General features: G+C 47.0%; 1 protein-coding gene across 1 annotated transcript; it reads right to left on the reverse strand.

Annotated features, from left to right (window-relative positions):
- On the reverse strand, positions 1-24,799 carry LOC309544521 (uncharacterized protein; the record flags this gene model as incomplete). Its single annotated transcript, XM_082243424.1, has 2 exons — positions 1-590; positions 24,751-24,799. 2 exons carry the CDS (start codon positions 24,797-24,799, stop codon positions 1-3), a joined length of 639 nt encoding a protein of 212 aa, XP_082099550.1.
- Between the last annotated feature and the right edge of the window lie 1,582 nt (positions 24,800-26,381).

A 26,381-nucleotide genomic window follows, 5' to 3' on the forward strand; every position in this document is an offset into this window, starting at 1 on the left:
TTACGCCTGGGCGTCCCCCCACACCCGCACCGCTCTGCACAGACCCTCCTGCAAAATGAAACACCATAAATCTATGCCCACCGCGTTAAGGTGGACACCATCCCCCCTCAAAAACAAGCCCACGTCCTGCTCCAGCTCTACATGCCGAACCACCAAGCCCCCATTCCTGACTACAAACCTGGCCACCACCTTGTTGACTTTAATTCTGGCCTTGTTGAGCCTGTGCACCGACCTGGCCAAACGCCAAGAGGTGCGGGCCACTATATCCGACCACACAACTACCGTGTCGGGAAAGAGGGTGCGTAAACGCAGAAAATCAAATTTAATGTCCCTGATCAGCTCCCTCATGGAACGGAGCCCAAGGTCATTCCCCCCCACATGAAGAAGGAGCACGTCAGGAGGCCGGTCCAGCCTAGCGCCGCGGTGCACCTCAGGCAACACCCGGGACCACAACATGCCCGGAATCCCGATCCATTTCACCCTAGCCACCCTCCGTGAACCCAACTGGTGGCCTTCAGGACGAACGTCTGCCCGTTTTGCCCCCCAGAACACATAAGAGTGCCCCAGGATCCACACCAGACACTCAGAACCTGCAAAACAAGAGAGGAAAAATAGCCACCAAGGGAGCCCCTCCCACAGATAGAACACAGACAGGACGGAAAGAGAAAAAACACAAGAAGCCGAAGGGCCCACCAGACAACACAAAAGAACACAAGACCCCCCCCAGGCCACCCCGGGAAGGACACCCAGCCGCCAACTGGTACCCCCAGCTCTCACAGCAAGTGCGGGCGGACATACAGCCGGAAGCGCCCCGACTCCCAACGGCCAATCCTCCGGACCACTCGGTCACCCAGACCCCAGCGGGCGGTCTCCGTAGCCGCCCCAATTTGGAAGGAATGCGAGGAGTAGTTGTCTGACGGCAAACCGGCAGCCACCAGGGACTTCCGGAAAAAGCCAAACCATCCGCATGTCTAAGCAAAGGCCCAGGGCCAGAGGGGCGGATGAGCAACCACTCCCTAAAAGCCCGCACCGGGCAAACCCGGGAGCCGGGCACCTCGCCCAAGTCAACCCACCGGCCAACCCCCTGCTGATCCGTTTTGGACTTGCGGATCAGCAAGGACACCCCGGCCCCCCTGAAGGAAACATCCGTGACCGCCATACCACCACCCCCTTTACGGGACTGGCACACCAACTCACCCACCCTGAACGCACCAAAAAAGGCCAACGTGAACGCCGTTTCAAACAGCGCCGCCTCAAACGGCGAGGCACAGACCCCACTGAAACACCCCACAATGGCCCCCAACATCCCAAAGGAGACCGGGCGGCGAGTGTCAGGGGCAGCCTTACCCCGCCTGAAGCCCCGTAACGCCTGCCTCACCAGAAAATCCTTGGTGACATCCCTAACCCCCGACAACTGAAAAAGAAACGCCAGACCCGCCAACTTTCTATTCAAACTAGAAACGGACGTACCCCCTTCCACATTCAACTCTATAAAACAAAGCACTGCGCCCAAGCGATCCTCCTCGGTGCAGCAGCCCCCAAAGTCACTCACCAGCCCGTGCCACTCACCCCAAACCTTCTCATAAGCCGACAACGTGGATGGACACACCCAATTTCTGACCAACCCAGGTATCAAGCCGATGGAAACCCCCCCCCAAGGTGCCCGGCCCCACCAACACAGAACCAGATGCAGACACCCCAGAAGAAGAGACAGTGAGAGAGCTGCAAGCAGCAGACTTACCAGGCTGTCCCGAGGCCACCGGCCGCACAGCCGCTGTTCTGGATCCCCGCAGCTGGTCACCCTCAGCAGGCAGGATGTCTTGACCCGAGGTCACTTCCCCGTCCTCCGACCCGGTCAGCTCCCCTTCCGAACGATCGTCCACCGCACCGGCACCATCCAGCAGGGGGGGCTCTCAGCGCCGACCGATGATGTCATCAGCTGCTCCGCTCCGATCTCCCGCCGCTCTCTGACTCCGCATCCTCCGCTGGGCACTCTGCACAGGGGATGCAGACACCGCATGCCGCTCCGGACCAGTAGAAGAGACGTCGCCATCGCCTTCCCAGGTACCTCCGCCTCTCCCACTGGAAGTCCCGGCCGCCCGGTCAGCACGGCCGCGACCCTCCTCAGGCCTTCTCCCACGCCGAGCCCCACTCTCAGCTGGCCAAACGCCAGCAGAGCAGGCCGCAGCCACACGTCCACGAGAAAAAGGGGGAGGGGAGCGAGACACCGACCTTGCTCTCCCTCCAGGGGCCCGCCGGTGACGGGGATTCCTCCCAGCCCCCCCGGGAGAAGAGGCAGGCATCCTCTTAGCCGAAGGGGCCGAAGGGTCCCGGATGGGGGTCCCAACGCGGCGGCCACCCCTAGGGGTCACCTCGGGGCTCAGGCGCTCAGGGGGCCGTGACCTCCTAGCGCGCACTCTAGTGGGCACAGGCACAGCAGTAGCCTGGCCCGACCCCTGGAGCACCTCAGGCATCTGGGCATGCAACCACTGAGGCCCATTAGCCAACGCAGCTGCCCTAACACTGGCCAACATGCTCTCTAAGTCCTCCATCCCTAACTCTGCTTCTTCTTCACAGGAGAGATTCTAACCCTGCGCTGTCCATTGCTGGAATGAAGCTACAATCAATAACTCCCCCAGAAGACCCCTTGAGACCACATCCTGCCCCACCCTGACCTCCACCAATAAGGTAAGTCCTATATTTACTTAAACCTTAACCTACTTAACCCTTCGCTCCGTGGCCTGTATGTCCAAACCCCAGTCATGAAGGCCCTCTGCCTAGGCTGCGCCTCAGCTCCTGGCCTATTACTATATATTGATCTATATTACTTTTAACATCAGTTACTGTTCTCTAGCCAATTCTGTTATAGTTTTTAACGTTTTCACAGAAGCCTTATAGTAAAGACATTTCTGTATTTTATCATAATGTTTCCATTGGTCTTTGCACTTACACTATTACCAGGTGTGCCAGAGGGGCTGTGATTGTTCTTAGGGTTGAGAGGCAGAGTGTGGAACCCATCTTACTTAAGAGGCTTCTGCAGGGGTAGCGCTACACCTATAGTTGTTATAGCACTAACCCTACCTTTTTCAAAAATTAACTGGTAAACGTTGTAACATTGATCATGCAACAAGATTGCTCTTGAGATCTCCTTATAGTTTTTCTGATTTTGTCAATATAGAAGAGAGTCATGTTTTCCAGCTTTTATGATTATGATTCATAAGAGAAAATGTCTTTCAATAATTAGTAAATATTGAGGGTTAGGTGAGTATAAGGCTGCTTCTACCCCAACTACTAAATCAAGAAAAATGCATCTCCAATGGGACTTTATGGCAGCCAGAAAATGTTATAACAACATAATTTAAAAAGAAAAAAAAACAGTTTTTATTTGTATAAATGATTAAATATTTTTTGTCCAAGCATAAAAGCCTCTGGTCTTTATAATGTACAAAGTCAAATATTTATTTCACAACATGCACCATACATGTAACAATATTGGTTGCCACCATTTCTTCCCAATGCGTTTCGATTGTGGACAATCTTCCTCAGGGAATATCAGGTGAAACAAACCTATATATATACAGAATGACGGTAGAAGTTTTAACAATTATGGGGGAGCTTTAAAAAAATGGTCATGTGAACTGGAGCTCCACTTTAACTTAGATTTGACCTTTTTTTTGTGGGTGCTTTTAGCAGAACTATACTGGTACCATTTCCTAGCACTGTTTAATGCAAGATTGTGCAGTAAATTTTAAGGACCAAGGCAAACACTTACTGAAGATGTAAAAAAAAAAAAGAGAGACATACACTATATTACCAAAGTATTGGGACACCTACACGAATATGAACTTTAATGGCATCCCAGTCTTAGTCTATAGGGGTCAATATTGAGCTGGCCCACCCTTTGCAGCCATAACAGCTTCAAATCTTCTGTCTACAAGGTTTAGGAGTGTGTTTATGGGAATATTTGACCATTCTTCCAGAAGCTCATTTGTGAGGTCAGGCACAGATGTTGACAAGAAGGCCTGGCTTGCAGTCTCTGCTCTAATTCATCCCAAAGGTGTTCTATCAGGTTTAGGTCAGGGCTCTCTGCAGGCCAGTCAAGATCATCCACCCAAAACTCGCTCATCCACGTCTTTATGGACCTTGCTTTGTGCACTAGTCCAATTTATTTGGTGGAGGGGGGGGATTATGGCGTAAGGTTTATCTCCAGGGTTTGGGCCTGGCCCCTTAGTTCCAGTGAAGGGAACTCTTAAGGCGTCAGCATACCAGGACATTTTGGACAATTTCATGCTCCCAACTTTGTAGGAACAGTTTGGGGTTGGCCCCTTCCTGTTCCAACATGACTGCGCACCAGTGCGCATGACTATGGATAAGTGAGTTTGGGGTGGAGGAACTTGACTGGCTGGCACAGATTCCTGACCTCAACCTGATAGAGCACCTTTGGAATAAAATACAGCGGAGACTGCGAGCAAGGCATTTTTGTCCACATCAGTGCCTGACCTTACAAATTTGCTTCTGGAAGAATAGTCAAACATAAAAAAGTTCTCCTTGACTCTTACTATTACTAATTTATAACTATAACTAACTATAATTATAACTTGAGAGGTATATTGTATACACCTATTGTATGGGTATCAAAACATATAAAAGTTTGTATATTATGTGGTCTTATACAGTTACTAACCTTGCTCTAAATGATTGAAAAGTACAAACCCAATTCCAAAAAAGTTGGGACACTGTACAAATTGTGAATAAAAACAGAATGCAATGATGTGGAAGTTTCAAATTTCAATATTTTATTCAGAATACAACATAGATGACATATCAAATGTTTCAACTGAGAAAATGTATCATTTTAAGGGAAAAATAAGTTGATTTTAAATTTCATGGCATCAACACAGCTCACTGTGTGGCATCCCCTCATCTTTTTATAACAGTCTGTAAATGTCTGGGGACTGAGGAGACAAGTTGCTCAAGTTTAGGATTAGGAATGTTGTCCCATTCTTGTCTAATACAGGCTTCTAGTTGCTCAACTGTCTTAGGTCTTCTTTGTCGCATCTTCCTCTTTATGATGCGCCAAATGTTTTCTATGGATGAAAGATCTTGACTGCAGGCTTGCCATTTCAGTACCCGGATCCTTCTTCTACGCAGCCATGATGTTGTAATTCATACAGTATGTGGTCTGGCATTGTCATGTTGGAGAATGCAAGGTCTTCCCTGAAAGAGACGATGTCTGGATGGGAGCATATGTTGTTCTAGAACTTGGATATAACTTTCAGCATTGATGGTGCCTTTCCAGATGTGTAAGCTGCCCATGTCACACGCACTCATGAAACCCCATACCATCAGAGATGCAGGCTTCTGAACTGAGCGCTGATAACAACTTGGGTTGTCCTTGTCCTAATTAGTCCAGATGACATGGCGTCCAAGTTTTCCAAAAAGAACTTAAAATTTTGATTCATCTGACCAGATAACAGTTTTCCACTTTGCCACAGTCCATTTTAAATGAGCCTTGGCCCAGAGAAAATGCCTGCGCTTCTGGATCATGTTTAGATATGGCTTTTTTTTTTTGGCCTATAGAGTTTTAGCCGGGAACAGCAAATGGCATGGTGGATTGTGTTCACCGACAATGTTTTCTGGAAGTATTCCTGAGCCCATGTTGTTATTTCCATTACAGTAGCATTCCTGTATGTGATGCAGTGCCGTCTAAGGGCCCGAAGATCACAAGCATCCAGTATGGTTTTCCGGCCTTGACCCTTTGCACAGAGATTGTTCCAGATTCTCTGAAACTTTGGATGATATTATGCTCTATAGATGATGATAACTTCAAACTCTTTGCAATTTTTCTCTGAGAAACTCCTTTCTGATATTGCTCCACTATTTTTCGCCACAGCATTGGGGGAATTGGTGATCCTCTGCCCATCTTGCTTTCTGAGAGACACTGCCACTCTGAGAGGCTCTTTTTATACCCAATCATGTTGCCAATTGACCTAATAAGTTGCTAATTTGTCCTCCAGCTGTTCCTTATATGTACATTTAACTTTTCCGGCCTCTTATTGCTACATGTCCCAACTTTTTTGGAATGTGTAGCTCTCACAAAACCCAAAATGAGCCAATATTTGGCATGACATTTCAAAATGTCTCACTTTCAACATTTAATATGCTATCTATATTATATTTTGAATAAAATTTAAGTTTATGAGATTTGTAAATTAGTCCATTTCTTTTTTACTCACAATTTGTACAGTGTCCCAACTTTTTTGGAATTGGGTTTGTACTGTGTCATTGTCTTATTTCCTTTGCATTATATGTTCAGTTGTTCAGTTTAAACAGTTCATATGTAACGTGAATTTCACTTGATATTTGTTTCCTGGATGTTGTATTCCTTAACACTTGTGTTGAGCGCAATGGTTGTTCTACTAATTTTTCTTTTTTGTATCGTGTCAATAAAAAGAGTTTAAAACAAAAAAGAGTGGTCAAACATTCCCATAGACACACTCCTAAACCCTGTGGACAGCCTTCCCAGAAGAGTTGCAGCTGTTATAGCTGCAAAGAGTGGGCCAACTCAATATTGGACCCTATGGACTAAGACTTGGATGTCATTAAAGTTCAAGTGTGTGTACAGGCAGGCGTCCCAATACTTTTGGTAATATAGTGTATCTACGTTGCTACCTACAGAAGTAACAAAGATGAGTACACATACTAAAAATAAAATAGTGATCAACCATATACACATACACTCAGACAGAACAAGCAAAATAGATATTCTGCTCCAAGTCATAAAACAAATAATGTAATCCAGCTTCCCGGAGCTCTGCATTAGCCATAGAACTTTCCATTGACACAATCCTTGGTTAAGAAATTTTCCACTGAACCAACTCTGTGAGCTAAAATAAAAATATAAATTATAGTATCTACTTCAAGGAAGACAGTGAATACTCACCGCTACCAGCACCTGCACCATCGATCTCTGCTGTAATGAAAAGGAACGACCACCTGAAGAATCTAAAGCTGGGTATACACTGTTTGGTTGAACAAAAAAGAAAAAAACTGAGGGCTAAGTGAGAAAAAAACAAAAAAAAAACAAACAGATTCCTGCATCCACATAGGCAAGGTGAAAAGAGGAATCATCCCCGCTGTGCTATTTTACTTTGACAGCGGGGACTCCTCTGCTGTCAGAATACTTTTATCAGCACTGCAGGAGGTTGGCTGCAGGTCCCTGATTCGTGAAGGTACAGGGGTTCATAACATCCTCTTGCTAACTAGATCCTGGAGATTGCTGAGTAGGTCAAAATTGCAAGAAAATGCTGAAGGATAGTACAGGATCCTATTTTGTGTACAGTACTCTTCATATTAGTAAACATAACCCTTTAACATTTTTAGTCTGGGTTTGTGTTTTTTAGGAGGTGCCCTTGCTATCAGTGTAGGCTTTCAAATACCTCTCAAAGCCTGGCTGAAAAACTCCCAAAGATGGCACCATCCTATCCTGCCTTGTTGCTAGGATGTTGCTAAGAAATTACTAAGACACTACCAGCCAATTTAAACCCCCTTACATAACTCTCCCTGCCCTGTGACAGTAGTCCTGAGTTCAGTAATACTGTGAAGGAAGATACAGTGGACCACACATATTTCAGCGAGGCTTCAGGAGGTACATAAATGGCCTACACCTTTGCTTGATTTTATCAGGCCTTGGGACATTTTTCCCTCCACTGTCGGCAACACTATTCCTCCCACTGATGCTAATGATGGGGCACTATTCCCCCCCCCCATTGCCACCAATGATGGGGCATTATTCCTCCCACTGACACCAATGATGAATACTATTTCTCCCACTGACACAAATAATGGGGAACTATTCATCCCACTAATACCAATGTTGGGGAATTATTCCTCTGACTGGCACCAATTATGGGGCACTGTTTCTCCCACTAATACCAATGATGGGGCACTATTCCTCCCACTGATACTAACTTGGGGCACTATTCCTCCCACTAAAACCAATGATGGGGCACTATTCCTCACACTGACACCAATGATGGGGCACTTTTCCTCCCACTAATACCAATGCTGGGGCACTATTCCTTCCACTGATACTAATAATAGGGCACTATTCCTCCCCACTAATACCATTGCTGGGGCACTATTCTTCCCACTGATACAAATGATGGGGTGCTATTCCTTCCACTGATAACAATAATGAGGTGGTATTCCTCCCACTGACACCAGTGATTGGGCACTATTCCTCCCATTGACACCAATGATGGGGCACTGTTTACTGCCACTGATACCAGGACATTTTCTACTCCTACTGTCCACAGTCCAGCCCCCTAAGTTTATTGGGCATTAAACTGGCCCTTTGTTTAGAAAGTTTGGAGACCTCTGGCCTACACCTATAGCAAGGGCATTATCTAGCTTTAGTCAAGCTGCATAGTTTGTTTTTATTTACAGTATCTCACAAAAGTGAGTATACCCCCCAAGTGTTTGTAATTTTCTTATTATACCTTTTCATGTGACAACACTGAAGAAATGACACTTTGCTACCCTGTAAAGTAGTGAGTGTACAGCTTGTGTAACAGTGTAAATTTTATGTCCCCTCAAAATAACCCAACCCACAGCCATTAATGTCTAATCCGCTGGCAACAAAAGTGAGTAAACCCTAAAGTTAAAATGTCCAAATTGGGTCCAAAGTGTCAATATCTTGTGTGGCTACCATTATTTTCCTGCACTGCCTTAACCCTCTTGGGCATGGAGTTCACTACAGCTTCACAGGTTGCCACTGGAGTCCTCTTCCACTCCTCCATGACGACATCACGGAGCTGGTGGATGTTAGAGACCTTGCGCTCCTCCACCTTCCATTTTAGGATGCCCCACAGATGCCCAATAGGTTATAGTTCTGGAGACATGCTTGGCCAGTCCATCACCTTTACCCTCAGCTTCTTTAGCAAGGCAGTGGTCATCTTGGAGATGTGTTTGGGGTCGTTATCATGTTGGAATACTGCCCTGTGGCCCAGTCTCTGAAGGGAGGGGATAATGCTCAGCTTCAGTATGTCACAGTACATGCTGGCATTCATGGTTCCCTCAATGAGCTGTAGCTACTCAGTTCGGGCAGCACTCATGCAGCCCCAGACCATGACACTCCCACCACCATGCTTGACTGTAGGCAAGTTGCACCTGTCTTTGTACTCCTTACCTGGTTGCCGCCACACACGCTTGACACCATCTGAACTAAATAGGTTTATCTTGTTCTCATCAGACCACAGGACATGGCTCCAGTAATCCATGTCTCAGTCTGCTTGTCTTCAGCAAACTGTTTGCAGACTTTCTTGTGCATCATCTTTTGAAGAGGCTTCTTTCTGGGAAGACAGCTATGCAGACCAATTTAATGCAGTGTGCAACGTATGGTCTGAGCACTGACAGGCTGACCCCCACCCCTTCAACCTCTGCAGCAATGCTGGCAGCACTCATACGTCTATTTCCCAAAGACAACCTCTAGATATGACGCTGAGCATGTGCACTCAACTCTTTTGGTCGACCATGGCGAGGCCTGTTCTGAGTGGAACTAGTTCTGTTAAACCACTGTATGGTCTTGGCCACTGTGCTGCAGCTCAGTTTCAGGGTCTTGGCAATCTTCTTATAGCCTAGGCCATCTTGCTGTGAATGAGCCAACCTGCTCCCCATTCACACCTTGCAACACTAACGAGTCACATGAGATTGGGGAGAGAAAATGGCTAATTGGGCCCAATTTGGACATTTTCACTTAGGGGTGTACTCACTTTTGTTGCCAGCGGTTTAGACATTAATGACTGTGTATGGAGTTTTTTTGAGGGGACAGCAAAGATACACTGTTATACAAGCTGTACACTCACTACATTACATTGTAGCAAAATGTAATTTCTTCAGTGTTGTTACATGAAAAGGTATAATAAAATATTTACAAAAATGTCAAGGGTGTACTCACTTTTGTGAGATACTGTATACAGTAGTTGCCTCATACCTGCATAGGCAGTTTTTTTTGTTAAAGGTGAACTAAACCTTTAAGATAAGCATTACCAAGCATTGCACATCACTATCAACAAAATGTGGAATCTCTGTTTCTGAACATGAAAATGGTCCCTACTTAGTCTGACTTGTTCCCCTATCCAATAGCTGGGTAACAGAGGTCCTCTTTTTCAATTGGTGCTTGATAATGCCCCATTATAATAAAAAGGTGGCTTACCACAAATGTTTGTTGTGCTACAGATGTAAATAGAATTTGGTCTGTATCCTTGAGGAAAGGAATAAGAAAAGAACCAAGAAGTGAGAGATGTAATGGACATTACAGTAATTTGATATAGTTCAATAATGATGAAAGGTAATGCTTTGTTATTGCTGAATGACCTGTAAAATGCACATTTCATTTTTTCTAAAAGACAATCAAAAGAGAACTGAGCCGATGTCTGCTTTACTACTGCACACAAATGTCATTGTGAAGCAATCTCTTCATGTCTGGAATAGTGTGAAATTCTTGTGTACGTTAATTTCATCAGACTTAATTTTATTTAATTTACATGGAAATACCATAGTCCTTTCAAGACTAGTTCCAGTGTTCACTTCCAGTCCAGGCCATTTTTGACATTCCTCTCCTCCATGTAAAAGTCTGCATTTTTTTGCTAGAAAACGACTTGGAATCTCCAGCAGAGGCCCTAGAGAGTAAGATGGTGGGTGTTGCATATTTGTATGTCACATTATATTTGTGTAGGGGCTTTTCAAAGTTTTTGGAAAAAAATACTGTAGCACTGTCCCCGTAGGGCTTATGGTATGATGAATTGTTGGGCCTCCTATGATTACCTGCAGACAGTCACTTAGGGTACAGTTCACACATTCATCCTTACTCCAGTGGCGGCTGGTGAAGTTTTAAGATGGTGGGGCGCAAGACCCCGCCCTTCCATTTTGACCCCTCCCATTTCTCAGAAGCCCCACCCCTTATAGGCTCCACCCATTTTGTCCCCTGTATTTTGCTTGCGTGAACAAATTCTCCCAACATATCACATATTAAGGGGTCCATCAGTACTAGTATATCCCATAATAGGGAGCAGGGGCCCTATTATGGGATATACTGTGAGAGACACCCTATTATGGGATCCACGGACTGAGAGTGGCACAAACCCCACAGTACAGACCCCCCAGCACAAACCCCTCAAGCACAAACCCCGCACAAACCCCTCAAGCACAAACCCCACAGTACAGGCCCCCTAGCACAAACCCCACAGTACAGGCCCCCTAGCACAAACCCCACAGTACAGGCCCCCTAGCACTAATCCCACAGTACAGACCTCCTAGCACAAACCCCACAGTACAGGCCCCCTAGCACAAACCCCACAGTACAGGCCCCCTAGCATTAACCCCACAGTACAGACCCCCTAGCACAAACCCCACAGTACAGGCCCCCTAGCACAAACCCCACAGCACAGGCCCCCTAGCATAAACCCCACAGTACAGGCCCCTTAGCATAAACCCCACAGTACAGGCCCCTTAGCACTAATCCCACAGTACAGACCCCCAAGCACAAACCCCACAGTACAGGCCCTTTAGCACTAATCCCACAGTACAGACCCCCTAGCACAAACCCCACAGTACAGGCCCCCTAGCAAAAGCCCCACAGTACAGGCCCCTTAGCACTAATCCCACAGTACAGACCCCCTAGCACAAACCCCACAGTACAGGCCCCCTAGCACAAACCCCAAAGTACAGGCCCCTAGCACAAACCCCACAGTGCAGACCTCCTAGCACAAACCCCACAGTACAGGCTCCCTAGCACAAACCCCACAGTACAGGCCCCCTAGCACAAACCCCACAGTACAGACCTCCTAGCACAAACCCCACAGTACAGGCCCCCTAGCATAAACCCCACAGTACAGGCCCCCTAGCACTAATCCCACAGTACAGACCCCCTAGCACAAACCCCACAGTACAGGCCCCCTAGCACAAACCCCCACAGTACAAGCCCCCTAGCACAAACCCCACAGTACAGACCTCCTAGCACAAAACCCACAGTACAGGCCCCCTAGCACAAACCCCACAGTACAGGCCCCCTAGCACAAACCCCACAGTACAGGCACCCTAGCACAAACCCCACAGTACAGGCCCCTAGCACAAACCCCACAGTACAGGCCCCCTAGCACAAACCCCACAGTACAGGCCCCTTAGCACTAATCCCACAGTACAGACCCCCTTGCACAAACCCCAGAGTACAGACCCCCTAGCACAAACCCCACAGTACAGGTCCCCTAGCACAAATCCCACAGTACAGGCCCCCTATCACAAACCCCACAGTACAGACCCCCTAGCACTAATCCCACAGTACAGGCCCCCTAGCACAAACCCCACAGTACAGGCCCCCTAGCACAAACCCCACAGTACAGACCCCTTAGCACAAACCCCACAGTACAGGCCCCCTAGCACAAACCCCACAGTACAGGCCCCCTAGCACAAACCCCACAGTACAGACCCCCTAGCACTAATCCCACAGTACAGGCCCCCTAGCACAAACCCCACAGTACAGACCCCCTAGCACTAATTCCACAGTACAGACCCCCTAGCACAAACCCCACAGTACAGGCCCCCTAGCACTAATCCCACAGTACAGGCCCCCTAGCACAAACCCCACAGTACAGACCCCTTAGCACTAATCCCACAGTACAGGCCCCTTAGCACAAACCCCACAGTACAGGCCCTCTTTCAATGCAGTGACCTGTGTACATGCCCCCTTTCAATGTAGTGACCAGTATACATGCCCCCTTCAATGTAGTGACCAGTATACATGCCCCCCTTTCAATGCAGTGACCAGTATACATGCCCCCTTTCAATGAAGTGACCAGTATACATGCTCCTTTCAATGTAGTGACCAGTATACATGCCCCTTTCAATGTAGTGACCAGCGTACATGTCCCCAATGCAGTGACCAGTGTACATGTCCCCAATGCAGAGATCAGCGTGCGTGCCTCCAATGCAGTGACCAGTATACATGTCCCCAATGCAGAGATCAGCGTGCATGCCTCCAATGCAGTGACCAGTGTACATGTCCCCAATGCAGAGATCAGCGTGCGTGCCTCCAATGCAGCCAGTGACCAGTGTACATGTCCCCAATGCAGAGATCAGCGTGCGTGCCTCCAATGCAGTGACCAGTGTACATGTCCCCAATGCAGAGATCAGCGTGCGTGCCTCCAATGCAGCCAGCGACCAGTGTACATGTCCCCAATGCAGAGATCAGCGTGCGTGCCCCCTTCAAAGCAGACAGCGTCAGAACACTTGAACACTGTCTGTCACTTACCTCACTAGTCACGGACGGTGACCTGCGTGGCATGCTGCGAGTCGGCCCGGGGCGGCGGTGGGACTACACTGTCTGCGGATTGTCGGAGCCTCATCTCCTCCTCCTGCTGCTCCTTAGCCTGGACGGGGGCGGCTGCATGTCCGGGGGTCAGGGGGTGGAAGCCAGGTGTTCGGTGTAGCCCTCTCCTCTTCGCGGTGTACAGCACTGTTCCCGGGACTCAGCAGTGACAACTTACACAGCCGAGCACGCCGCCGAGCAGCCGGCACTGGTCACGCGGCTCTCGCTCGTCGCTCCTCTCCCTCTCTCTTCGCCGGGCCGCGGGCGGGAACAGAAGGTGATCGTGACGCCGGGGCGGTGCACTGCCCCCAGGCGTCACGTCACCAGGTCCATGTCCTCCTGTGATTGGCCCAGGCTGGAATCTGGACCAATCACAGCCCGGACATCATTAAAGTGGGGTGTGTCTGCTCTGCACCCCGATGACCCACAGAAGAGCGCCAATCGGCGCCTCTGCCAGCGGAGGGTGGGGTCAAAAACCCCACCCCCCCATACCCAGCACTGCTTTAACCATACTGCTACCTGTATGGAAAGGGTTAAGTCTCCTTGCTCTTTCCCTCCAGCAATAGACTTGGTGAACTACATTATCTTCGGGAAGCTCACTAGCATCCCCTTTACTGACACCCATCCACGGACTCTTCTAGCTGCAGGGATGGCCCCCTCAGGTTAGGCCCCCTTGACACAGATCTGTACTCACTGTACTGCAGATTCAGATGCTTCAGTGTCCCCCTTTCCAGTCAGCTTTACAGGACTTCCGAGTTCATTTTAGCTCTTTAGGCCCTCAGGTTGACCACCTGAGGCTGCACAGCACCTCTTCAAAGGAGGAGGCAACGGCCCCCTCCCTCAGGGACTCCGCTCTCCAGCTGAAAGACCTCGAGCACATGTGCTCCTGGCATTTATACAGTATCCCAGCATGCCCTGAGGCACTTTGCTCTGCCAAATCACCAGGGCTGTACTAAACGCCTGTGCACTCATTTGTCAGGTTTCCTCCCCCCACTGTCCAATATGCCTCCCCATTGGACCAGTGTGAAACACTCTTCATACAGTTGCATGAAGAGTTGCATCTGAGCACATTGAGCAGACCCCACTAGCAGATCATGCTCTCTGGTAGGCAGAGAACCATATAGATTTATCTGCAATCCCTCTGGTAAGCAGGCAGGATCCAAAAACTATACTCTCTCTCTAGCACCTACCTAGGAGGGTGCTACATCACCCTGTAAGGAGTGTTAGCGCACACAGACAATATCATACCCAACTGTTCGGTAAAAAAGCAGAGCTTCACCTCATTCACTAAGCTGTGGGGAAAATTCTCATGCAGAGTGCATCTTCCCTTGCAAAGTGAACAGCTTGGTTGTCTTTAGTAAATCAACCCTATAAAGTGTCTACATTTTCTAAGCTGTTTTTATTCTACTCTGTTATGGTATTGCATATTTATTGCAGGAACCTATACTGTATAGTGCCTACAATATGCAGTGCTTTACTCATACTGTACCTATGCATTGTTCTTTCACATCAGCAGGGGAGGGCTGGCAGCCTTAAGCCTGGGGGGCAAGTCCGGTCAAGTGGCCCGTTGAACTACCAAATCAACTCACCATCCATGCCCAGCTTTTTAGTGGGACTGTGACATTGCGACGGACAAATCTGACACAAAGTGACACTTTTTGGGGACCAGTGACACTAATACAGTGATCAGTGCTAAAAAATGCACTGCTACTGTATAAATGACAATGGCAGGAAAGGGGTTAACAATAGGGGTGATCAAGGGGTTAAGTTTGCTCCTAGGGAATGCTTTCTTACTGTGTGGGGGATGGATGTACTAGAGAAAATAAAAAGATCTGTGTTTCAGCTCAGCTGAAACACAGATCTCCATCTTTCTGTGACAGAACAGCCGTCTGCCTTGTTTACAAAGGCAGACCGCCGTTCTGTCATTCTCCTGCATGATCGCAGGTGACCTGCTGATTGGCTCCCATTGTGTCGCGTCCCCTAGAACCCATGCACAAAATCACGCATCGGTATGTGATTTTGCACAGCCAGGCCGCCCTGCCACACTATATATGCGGTGGGCGGTCTGGAAGTGGTTAAGCTGGATGAGTGGGTCCTGTAGTCCTTCACTATTTGGGGGATCGGAGGTGTGTGACAAATGCTGAGCTCTGAGGGGCTTATGCTGGGACCTGTAGTCCTTCACTTTTGGGGGGATTACATCCCCAAAAGCAAAGGACTGCAAGTCCCAGCATTAACCCTGGCTGAGATCTACACATGTGACCTCCTCCTTTGCGGCCAGCTTGCGCTCCCATGACACAAGGGGGAGCCCTAGGGGACCTCAGGGACCCAATACCTTTAAAGAGGTTGTAAACCCATGAAACTATTTATTTATTTATTTATTTTTTGCTGCAACCTGAAAGAGAAACCCATAATGAGCTAGTATGCACCGCATACTAGCTCATTATGAAATACTTACCTTAGAACGAGCCCCCGCCGTGCCGCCTGCTTACCTGTACGACGGGCGACATGTCCAGTCGCCCGTCTTCCGGGTCACAGCATCCGGCCATCTGATTGGCTGGAGACCCGCAGTGACGTCACTCCCGCGCACGCGCGTGGAGCCGACGGTCACGGCACGGGGCTCTGAAGAAACGGCACCAGCGGCCATTCCTTCAGAGTGCATGTGCCAGTGATGTCACTGGCTGCATGTCAGGTAAATATCTCTTTAAGATGGAAGTAAACCCTCCTCTGACACTTGCACCTATAGGTAAGCCTATGATAAGGCTTACCTATAGGTACTGTAAATATCTCCTAAACATGCACCGTTTAGGAGATATTTACCTTTAATGCAGCCAGTGACGTCACTGGCGCATGCGCTCTGAAGGAACGGCCGCTGGTGCCGTTTCTTCAGAGCCCCGTGCCGTGACTGTCGGCTCCCGTGCGCGTGCGCGGGAGTGACGTCACCACAGCTCCGGCCAATCAGAAGCCACGATCCCGGAAGACGGGCGACTGGACATGTCGCCCGTCGTACAGGTGAGTGGGAGGCACGGCGGGGGCTCGTTCTTAGGTAAGTATTTCATAATGAGCTAGTATGCGATGCATACTAGCTCATTATGTCTCTCTTGCAGGGTCAAAAAGAAAAAGAAAAAAAAAGGGTTTACAACCTCTTTAACTGGACTGTATACATCATGTATATTGATGTCTAGCTGCTCCTGGCTCTAAATACCTGTCTCATACCTGTATAATACAGGTATGAGACAGGTATATAGTGCCAGAAACAGCTATACATCAATATACATGCTGTATACAGTGCCAGGGGGAAAGTACAGGGAAAAAATGTCCACACATGACACTTTTTTTTTTTTGTCACTCACTGGCTGCTCTTCTCCGAGTCCCGACCACCTCACAGACACTATCCACCGCAGCAGGTAACTTCACTTAGAATCTGGATTGCCGCCGTTGCCCGTTGCAGACTGCAGTTTACCAGGCCACGTTGATGGGATGGAGGGAGGAGCCTGAGGTGGGAGGGGCCGGGCGGCTGGGGCCAGTGATCGGCACGGAGGACGGCCGACGGCGCTTTGCATGATGGGTCCTCGTCCTCCTCTCTGCTCTGGAGACCGCTACGTCACTGGTTGCTAGACGCTAAGCGGCCGGTGATCTAGCAACCAGGTCTCCAGGGCAGGGCAGTCGCCGGCCGCGGCCAGCAGGAACTTCCAGGGCAGGAAGTGACAGCGTGTCTGTGACTCCATTCAATGCATCGGCATTCGAGTACCGACGGACTGACCCAAAACTGAGCGGCCTTTTCTGAGGGGGATCAGATCGGCCCGGGGGGAAATTGCCACCTTGCCCCCCGGCCCAGCCCGCGCCTGCACATCAGTCTCACCTTCATACATACACATACTAGGGCCAATTTACACAAGAGCCAATTAAAATTAAATTAAATGAAATGAAATAAAAATTTCAACCAGGCAGACATGTTAGTCAAAGTTGCTGCCCTAAAAAAAAAAAAAAAAAAAATATTTTTTTTTTTCTCTTTACTTTCTTGTTTCAACCATTAGTAGCGGCCTTGTTTATAAATTAGCAGATGCTGGAAATCCCTAATTTGTATTGTAAATGTACTATGTGTTAATCAACATAAGCATGCCTTTCTTTGCAAGGCATGTCATCACTATTTTTTATTGGGGCTGGGGATGAGTCTTTGCAGAGACACCATCACTTTGCCTTGTATGGGCATGGTGACAGGGTCTCTAATTAATGAGAAAGGTGTTTGTGAGCACAATACAGAAGCAGACAGGCACTCTCTAGCAGATTCAATGGTCAGAAATTGATCGATTAAGCTTCTGAGCTTAGCACCGCACCCTACTATCAGTGCCATCTGGAGCTTTTAGCATCAAACCTTGCTGAACCTGCCTGCATCTACAGACATACAGCAGCACTGAGATAAAGAACCGCTGTTCCAGTGTTGTTCCAAAATTGTCAAGCACACTGATTTAGTGGCAGTTATGAAACAAGTCTTGCTGTATCCAGAAAGTATTCACAGCGCTTCACTTTTTCCACATTTTTTCCTACAAAAAATATCCCATAATGACAATGTGAAAGAAGTTTGTATGAAATCTTTGCAAATTTATAAAAAAATAAAAAAGGAAAAAAAAATACCATGTACATAAGTATTTACAGCCTTTGCTCAATACTTTGTTGAAGCGCCTTTGGCACCAATTACAGTCTCAAGTCTTTTTGAGTATGATGCTAAAAGCTTGGCACACCTATTTTTGAGCAGTTCCTCCCATTCTTCTTTGCAGGACCTCTCAAGCTCCATCAGGTTGGATAGGGAAGGGTTGGTGCACAGCCATTTTCAGATCTCTCCAGAGATAGTCAATCAGGTTCAAGTCTGGGCTCTGGCTGGGCCCCTAAAGGACATTCACAGAGTTGTCCCATAGCCACTCCTTTGTTATCTTGGCTGTGTGCTTACATTCGCCCCAGTTGAGGTCCAGAGCACTCTGGAGTAGGGTTTCATCAAGGATGTCTCTGCACATTACTGCATTCATCTTTCCCCAGGAACCTGGCTAGTTTCCCAATTCCTGCCGCTAAAAAACATCCCCACAGCATGATGCTGCCACCACCATGCTTTGCTGTAGGGATGGTATTGGCCAGGTGATGAGCGGTGCCTGGTTTCCTCCAGACATGACACTTGCCATTCAGGCAAAATAGTTCAATCGTTGTTTCATCAGACCATAGAATTTTGTTTCAGGAGCCTTTCTGCAAACTCCAGGTGGGCTGTCATGTGCCATTTACTGAGGAGTGGCTTCCGTCTGGCCACTCTACCATACAGGCCTGATTGGTGGAGTACTGCAGAGATGGTTGTTTTTCTACAAGGTTCTCCTCTCTCTACAGGGAAACGCTAGAGCTCTGTCAGAGTCACCTCCCTGACTAAGGCTCCTCTCCCCCGATCGCTCAGTTTGACCAGACAGCCCGCCCTAGGAAGAGTCCTGGAGGTTCCAGCAGTGGCGGCCGGTGCCTTGGGGGCGCAGGGGCGCCGTCCCCCCTATCCATGCATACGGCCCCCTCATCTGCATGCGGGGCGCCGGACGCATGGAGTTCAATGGGGTTTTTGTTTTTTTGAGTCACCTGATTAGAGCCATTGGCTCTAATAGGCTTCAGAAAAGGGAGGACCACCCATTGTCTGACAATAGCGAATGAAAATTCGCTATTGTCACTCGGATCCTCCTCCTGGCCAATCAGGAAGCATGTCCGAGACCCGCTTCCTGATTGTCCGAAAGGCAAAAACCATGCCATTGGCCGAGGAGGTGGCGGGAGGACTCGAGGAGACGCCGGGGAACTGAGGAGAAGCCGCCGATGCATCAGGTAAGTGCACTGGTCTGGGGGGGGGGGCACGCTACGGCACACTGGTCATTCTGCATTGAAAAGGGGCACGCTGGTCTCTCTGCATTGAATCGGGCACGATGATCTCTCTACATTGAAGGGGGCACACTGATCTCTCTGCATTGAAAGGGGCCACACTGATCTCTCTGCATTGAAAGGGGGCACACTGATCTCTCTGCATTGAATGGGGGCACACTGATCTCTCTGCATTGAAGGGGGCACACTGATCTCTCTGCATTGAATGGGGGCACACTGATCTCTCTGCATTGAAAGGGGGCACACTGGTCATTCTGCATTGAAAGGGGGCACGCTGGTCATTCTGCATTGAAAGGGGGCACGCTGGTCATTCTGCATTGAAAGGGGGCACGCTGGTCATTCTGCATTGAATGGGGGCACGCTGGTCATTCTGCATTGAAAGGGAGCACGCTGGTCATTCTGCATTGAATGGGGGCACGCTGGTCATTCTGCATTGAAAAGGGGCACGCTGGTCATTCTGCATTGAAGGGGGGCACACTGGTCACTCTGCATTGAAGGGGGCACACTATACCTTGATTACTGAAGGCCCCTTTCACACTTTTGTGACCTCAAAGTCACACAAATTTTTACAGCGTTTTTTGCCGCAAAGCAATGCCTATTACATTTTTCTGTTTGCGCCCCCCCCCCCCAAAATAAATTTGAGCACCAGCTGCCACTGGGTTCCAGACTTCTTCCATTTACAGGCGATGGGAGTCACTGTGCTCATTGGGACATTTAATGCTACAGAAATTTTTCTGTACCCTTCCCCAGAACCTGTGCCTTGATACAATCCTGTCTCAGAGGTCTACAGACAATTTCTGGGACTTTATGGCTTGGTTTGTGCTCTGACATGCACTAATAACTGTGGGACCTTATATAGACAGATGTGTGCCTTTCCAAATCATGTTCGTTTAACTGAATTTACAACAGGTGGACTCCAATCAAGTTGTAGAAACATCTCAAGGATGATCAGTGGCAACAGGATGCACCTGAGCTAAATTTTAAGTGTCATGGCAAATGCTGTAAATAATTAGGTAAATGTGATTGTTTTCGTTTTTTATTTTTAATTAATTTGCAAAGATTTCAAACAAACTTTTTTCACATTGTCATTATGGGATACTGTTTGTAGAATTTTGAGCAAAATAAAGAATTTAATCCATTTTGAAATAAGGCTGTAACATAACAAAATGTGAAAAAATTTAAGTACTGTGAATACTCTCCGGATGCACTGTGAAAGAAAAAAGGGTCAGATACATGTGATCACATCGCACGGGCATGAAACACAGTATGGGCATACAAATGTAAAGTGTCTTGGCCATGGCAAGCACATGTGCAAGATTTCATAATCTCAGGATTGTGAATGTAGCTAGTAATGATAAATACCTCTACTTACACAGTTTTATGTGCTGAGAGTGGCTTATGTGTTTTTGAAGCTGCTCCTCATTTGTTCGATGCATGGTAAGTAGTCATTGGATTTGTCCCTTAGGGCTTGCTCAAATAGATGGCTATACACCCATCCCTCTATAAAAACGATCTTTGGTGAATCGATTTTCAAAGGGCATTTGGCAGGTGATGAGGAGGCAAATATGTCTCCTCCTCGCCGTCTGCTTTAACCCTCAAAATGCTGCCTCACCATGTTGCAACTACGTGCATTTGAATGGATCACTTTTTGGCTACCAAAAGCAACATGCTTTTGCTACAGCATGTGTACAGCCAGCTATTGCTGCAGCACCCATTTATCATGTGCCATTTCCAGGAACTTGTGCAATGCAAACTTTTCCGACTGCTTTTACCATTCTGTGGCTATCCGTGTAAATGTGCCCTCATAATATATATATATATTTTAAACTGAGTTTATAGAGAATGTATTTCTAACTGCAATTTATTCAGAAAAAAAGGTCATTACATTACACATAGGTAAAGACAGGTATTGGTCAGCACAATAAATGATATGCACACTACGATTTCAACCGGGCATGGGCCCAAATGAATGTATATGTAGACATATATACGCACCGGCCACTTTATTAGGTACATCTTGCTAGTACAAGGTTGGATCCCCTTTTGCCTTCAGAACTGCCCTTATTCTTTGTGGGAATAAGGGCCGTTTCCAAAGGTGCTCTATTGGATTGATATCTGGTGACTGTGGAGGCCATTGGAGTTCAGTGAATTCCTTGTCACTTTCAAGAGATGATTAGAGCTGGAACATGGTGCCTTATCCTGCTGGAAAGAGCCATCAGAAGATGGATACACTGTAGTCATTAAGGAATAGACATGCCCAGCAACAATAATTTAGGGAGGCTGTGGCATTTAACCACTTGCCGACCAGCCGCTCTAGTTTTACAACGGCAGGTCAGCTCTGTCCCGCGAAATGACGTAACTGTACGTCGCTTCGCGAGACCGCTACTGGGGGCGTTCGCACATGCAGATTGGCTACAGGGGGAGCCAATCAGCGGGTCCGGCGGCCGCGATGTCCACTGGGCACCCGCGATCGCTCTCCGTGGAGACAGATTGGCGGCCTGCCGTTGTAAACACGGCAGACCGCTGTTCAGTCAGTAATGAACACAGGGATCCCGTGTTCCTCTTATTTAGGAATACAGGTCTTTGTGTTCATGCAGAAAGCCCATCCCTCACACAGTCAGAAAGCACCCCCTAGGGACACATTTAGCCCTTTGATCGCCCCTGGTGTTAACCCTCTTCACTGCCAGTGTCATTAGTACAGTAACAGTGCATATTTTTAGCACTGATTACTGTAGTAATGTCACTGGTTCCCCAAAAAGGGTCATAAATGTCAGTTAGGTCTCACATCTGTCCACCGCAATGCCACAGTCCCGCTAAAAATCGCAAATCGCCACCATGACTAGTAAAAAATAAATAAATAAATAAATAAAAATGACATAAATCTTTCCCCTAGTTTGTAGATGCAAAAACTTTTTTAACAAAAATATGTAGTAGAATACATATTGGCCTAAAATAATGGAAAAAATTTGATTTTTAAATTTTTTAATTGGGAATGTTATATAACAAAAAGTATTTTTTTCAGAATTGTCGTTGTTTTTGTTTATAGCGCAAAAAATAAAAATCACACAGGTTATCAAATACCACCAAAAGAAAGCTCTATTTGTGGGAAAAAAAGACATTTTATTTGGGTACAGCATCACAGGACTGTGCAATTGTCAGTTAAAGTAACGCAGTGCCGTATCGCAAAAAATGGCCTGGTCATTAGGGGGAAAAACCTTCCAGTTCAGAAGTGGTTAAATGATGTTCAACTGGTACTAAGGGGCCCAAAGTGGCAAGAAAATATCCCCCACACAAATACACCACCACCATTCTGAACCGTTGATACAAGGCAGAACAGATCCATGCATTCATGTTGTTTACGCCAAATTTTGACTCTATCATCTGAATGTCGCAGCAGAAATTGAGACTCATAAGGCCAGGCAACGTTTTCCCAATCTTCTATTCTCCAATTTTGGTGAGCCTGTGTGAATTTTAGCCTCCGTTAGCTGTTCTTAACTGACAGGAGTGGCACCTCTTGTGGGCTTTTGCTGCTGTAGTCCATCCGCTTCAAGGTTTGATGTGTTGTGCGTTCAGAAATGGTATTCTGCATACCTTGTTTGTAACGAGTTGTTATTTGAGTTACTTTTGTCTTTCTATCATCTCGAACCAGTCTGCCCATTCTCTGACCTCTGACATCAACAAGGCATTTTCCTCTACACAACTGCCACTCACTGAATATTTTCTCTTTTTTAGACCATTCTCCGTAAACCCTAGAGATGATTGTGCATGAAAATCCCAGTAGATGAGCAGTTTTTGAAATACTCAGACCAGCCCCCCCTGGCACCAACAACCATGCCACATTACTAAAATCCTCTTTCTTCCTCAGTCTGATGCTCGGTTTGAACTTCAGCAAGTCGTCTTCACCAAATCTAAATGTTTAAATGCATTGAGTTGCTGCCATGTGATTGGCTGATTAGCAATTTGTGTTACCAAGCAATTGAACAGATGTACCTAATAAAGTGGCCGTTGAGTGTACATCGCTTCAAAGAAATAACGCATAAACAAATACAACCCTCGGAAAAGACTTGCTTTCCCAAACCAGTTTAGTAAGTTTTAACAGAGTGTCAACCCGTAAACCTAGATCCTCATGATCAAAATTTCGCCCGTATACATTACCTCAGTGGTGTATATAGGTTTTGTGCTGCCGTAGGCCTAACTAAACTTGTGCATCCCCTAATTTACATTTGACCCACCCCTTCCTGTAAAGGCCACACCCTTTACTGTTTACAACCCGCCCTGTCATCTGTGAACCACATACCACAAGTCTATCAGTGCCCATCAGCGTAGCCTCATCAGTGCCCATCTGTGCAGCCTCATCACTGACTGCTTTATGGGGTTGCCAGACTGATTTGCCTCCTAGACTCTGCCCCCTGGCCCAATTCACCCCATAAGACTGGCACTATATTAAAAGTGTAGCGCAAGCCGACGGAGACCCTTTTCGTGCGGGACCCGGGAGGAGGCTGTTTTTTTTTCATGCAGGGTGCAGCTTTTTTGCTGCCCCCCTGCAAAGTGCCGCCCTAGGCCTGGGCCTTGTTGGCCTAGGCCAAGATACAGCACTGCATTACCTGAGCAATAAAAACAAACTGTGATTGTGATTCCCCTGAACACTGTGAGGACAAAGGAGATGGCAATATACCCTAATATGCGTAAAACTACTATGCTAAAAAAGGGTACAAAACACAGCAGGGACTCTAAGGGTCTGCTAAGTGGAACCTAAGAATATTTATAAATTGTATTTCTTTTCTTAGAAAAATGTTAACACACACATTACTCAGTTCACCTTATCTGCATATTAGACAACAGTATTTCCATGTTCAATGCACTCAGCAAATAGGGTTTCCAATGTATGCATTGAACAAGAATGCACACTTCAGCAGATATGTTAAAGGACTGCGTTAGTGCAAATATCCAGGCACTGCTACAAACCCACAACACAAGCATATCAATTAATCTTCATAGTGATTTCTTCCTGTGCATTTCCTTTTCATTATTTCCGACCTCATGTTTCTGTATGGATGTGGATTATTCAAGTTTCAAGTAGTACAATGAAAATGTATCCATACCTGTATATTGCTGACAGCTTGTTCTTCATGTAAGAAACATTGCAATGTCCCTGTTTATTAATGTTGTCTGTTCTCTTTGTATGCAGCATTTATTATAGTAGGGCAATGATTTAATGGTATTAACTACATTACAATCCCACTTTTACTCAACATTTTTCAATAAAGAAATACACCAGATATGATTTACAATCAGCGATAGAAGCTAACATGAAAAAGTACAAGTGGATCAATGTGAAAGTTAAAGCAATCAAATGAATCATTACTCAGCAGGACATAGCCTCAATAGTTGTCACATGGCATTCCTCTTCACTACTGTTTTGTTATGTCTCTTTTAGGTTACTTTGCAGTAAAGCAAGGAAGCAAAATCCCCCATAGTATTGAAGAACTTACCTCCACAGGAGCTGCTGGTGATGGTGGGCTCTCTGTTCTGCCGTATCATGGTGCTCAATTCTCACTGACATACCTAATTGTGGTTTGACCTAGTTGTTAGCATATATATACTCTATCGATTATCGCTACAAACAACCGAATAGTAGATTACTTAGATGTAATATATCAAGGCAGTTAAACAGTATGTAAAAGGGTAAACAGACAACAGAACACTTTAAAAGTTGCAGAACTAGGCAAAGTGAACACTGATCTATAACAGGGTGATTTATCTAAATTGTGGAAATGTTAAATCAAATTTAAACTGATGTAACCAATAATAAGCAGGATCAGAATCAGTTAACACTTTAACAAAGTTCTTGGATGCACCCTGCGTTTACTGCCCTTTTAATGGATGAGTTTACATGTGCCTAATAATGTGGTTCCACGGAAGGTGATTACAAGTATTACACGCCTGATTGTCCATAGTAGGCGGCTTTCAGTAGGGCCCTTCTGTAGGTGGTGCACTGTCCCATTGAGAGTGTGAGTGATGAATGGCAGATGAACTTCTAGATAGGAGCATTCTCTATTGCATTACCTGTGTGTAGCAGAAGTTTAGAATGTGTAATTCCGCTCACTCCTCCTGGCAGGCAACAGGTCTGGTCCTAGGCACTTGGCAGTTAGCTGTCTCTGAGGCCTCAGTCCTCACCATTGGTTCTTCACTGGTTCACCCCGACTGCAGGCACATATGGCAATGGGTACCTTCAGCTTTGGGTTCTGGTGTGGCTGAATATCACTAAGTCCCGTGGTCCCTGGTATGGGCACAGACACCCCAGAGTTGGGTCTGCACTGTCCCAGATCTCCTCACACACAAAGGCCCCCAATGATTCAGTTGTCTGGCCGTTTGGGGTGTATCGACCCAGACACTCCAGGTCAAAGGTCTTCACTTGTTCGCTCCAGACTTAGGTCTAGTGGTTTGGCTGCAAAAAACACTGTCCTCTCCTCCTCTTGACACAGTGAATGTTGGGTATTGTAGTCCTTCAGCCCATAGCTTACATTTCCCTTTGTTGAGCAGTGTCGCTTGAAGGTCTACATATCCCAGTGTTCTTAGCCTTAGAGCCCCAATCCTCGTTGCCAAAAGGGAGGGGTGGGATGTTCACACAGAGCTGCTCTGATCCTCTGTATAGCAGCAGGAGAGGAAAAAAAGACAGCCACTCCTGTAACTTTCTTACAACAGGGGGAGAATGGGGATTCCACACAGGACCTGCTCTGTGGCCACAGCTGCTCTATTTACACAGATTCCAGTGATTGGGGGGAGTATTACAAATATGCATACAACACACATGCACACGCTACCTAACTTTCCAAGAAAATTAGAATTGACAATGGTCTGTAAGTGATAGATATACACTAAAACGTTACTTAGCTTGGGTTATAGTTCACAATTTCTGTAACAAACAGGACCCAGGCTACTCAAGCGGTTGTTGTAGGAAAATGGTCGCTCTTGTAGTGTAGAGTTCTTTCTTTGGTCTTGTGAAGTCCCCTCTGGCATAGACTTTCCTTCCTAGTTCTCCTATGGATATGTCAAAAAGTCAGGCTGTTGTTGACTTTTATTGACATAGACTGGGAGCAATGTTTGACCAGAACTCATCTAA

This window comes from Pelophylax lessonae (genome assembly GCF_965119305.1).
Source record: "Pelophylax lessonae genome assembly, chromosome: 1".
NCBI classification, from domain to species: domain Eukaryota; kingdom Metazoa; phylum Chordata; class Amphibia; order Anura; family Ranidae; genus Pelophylax; species Pelophylax lessonae.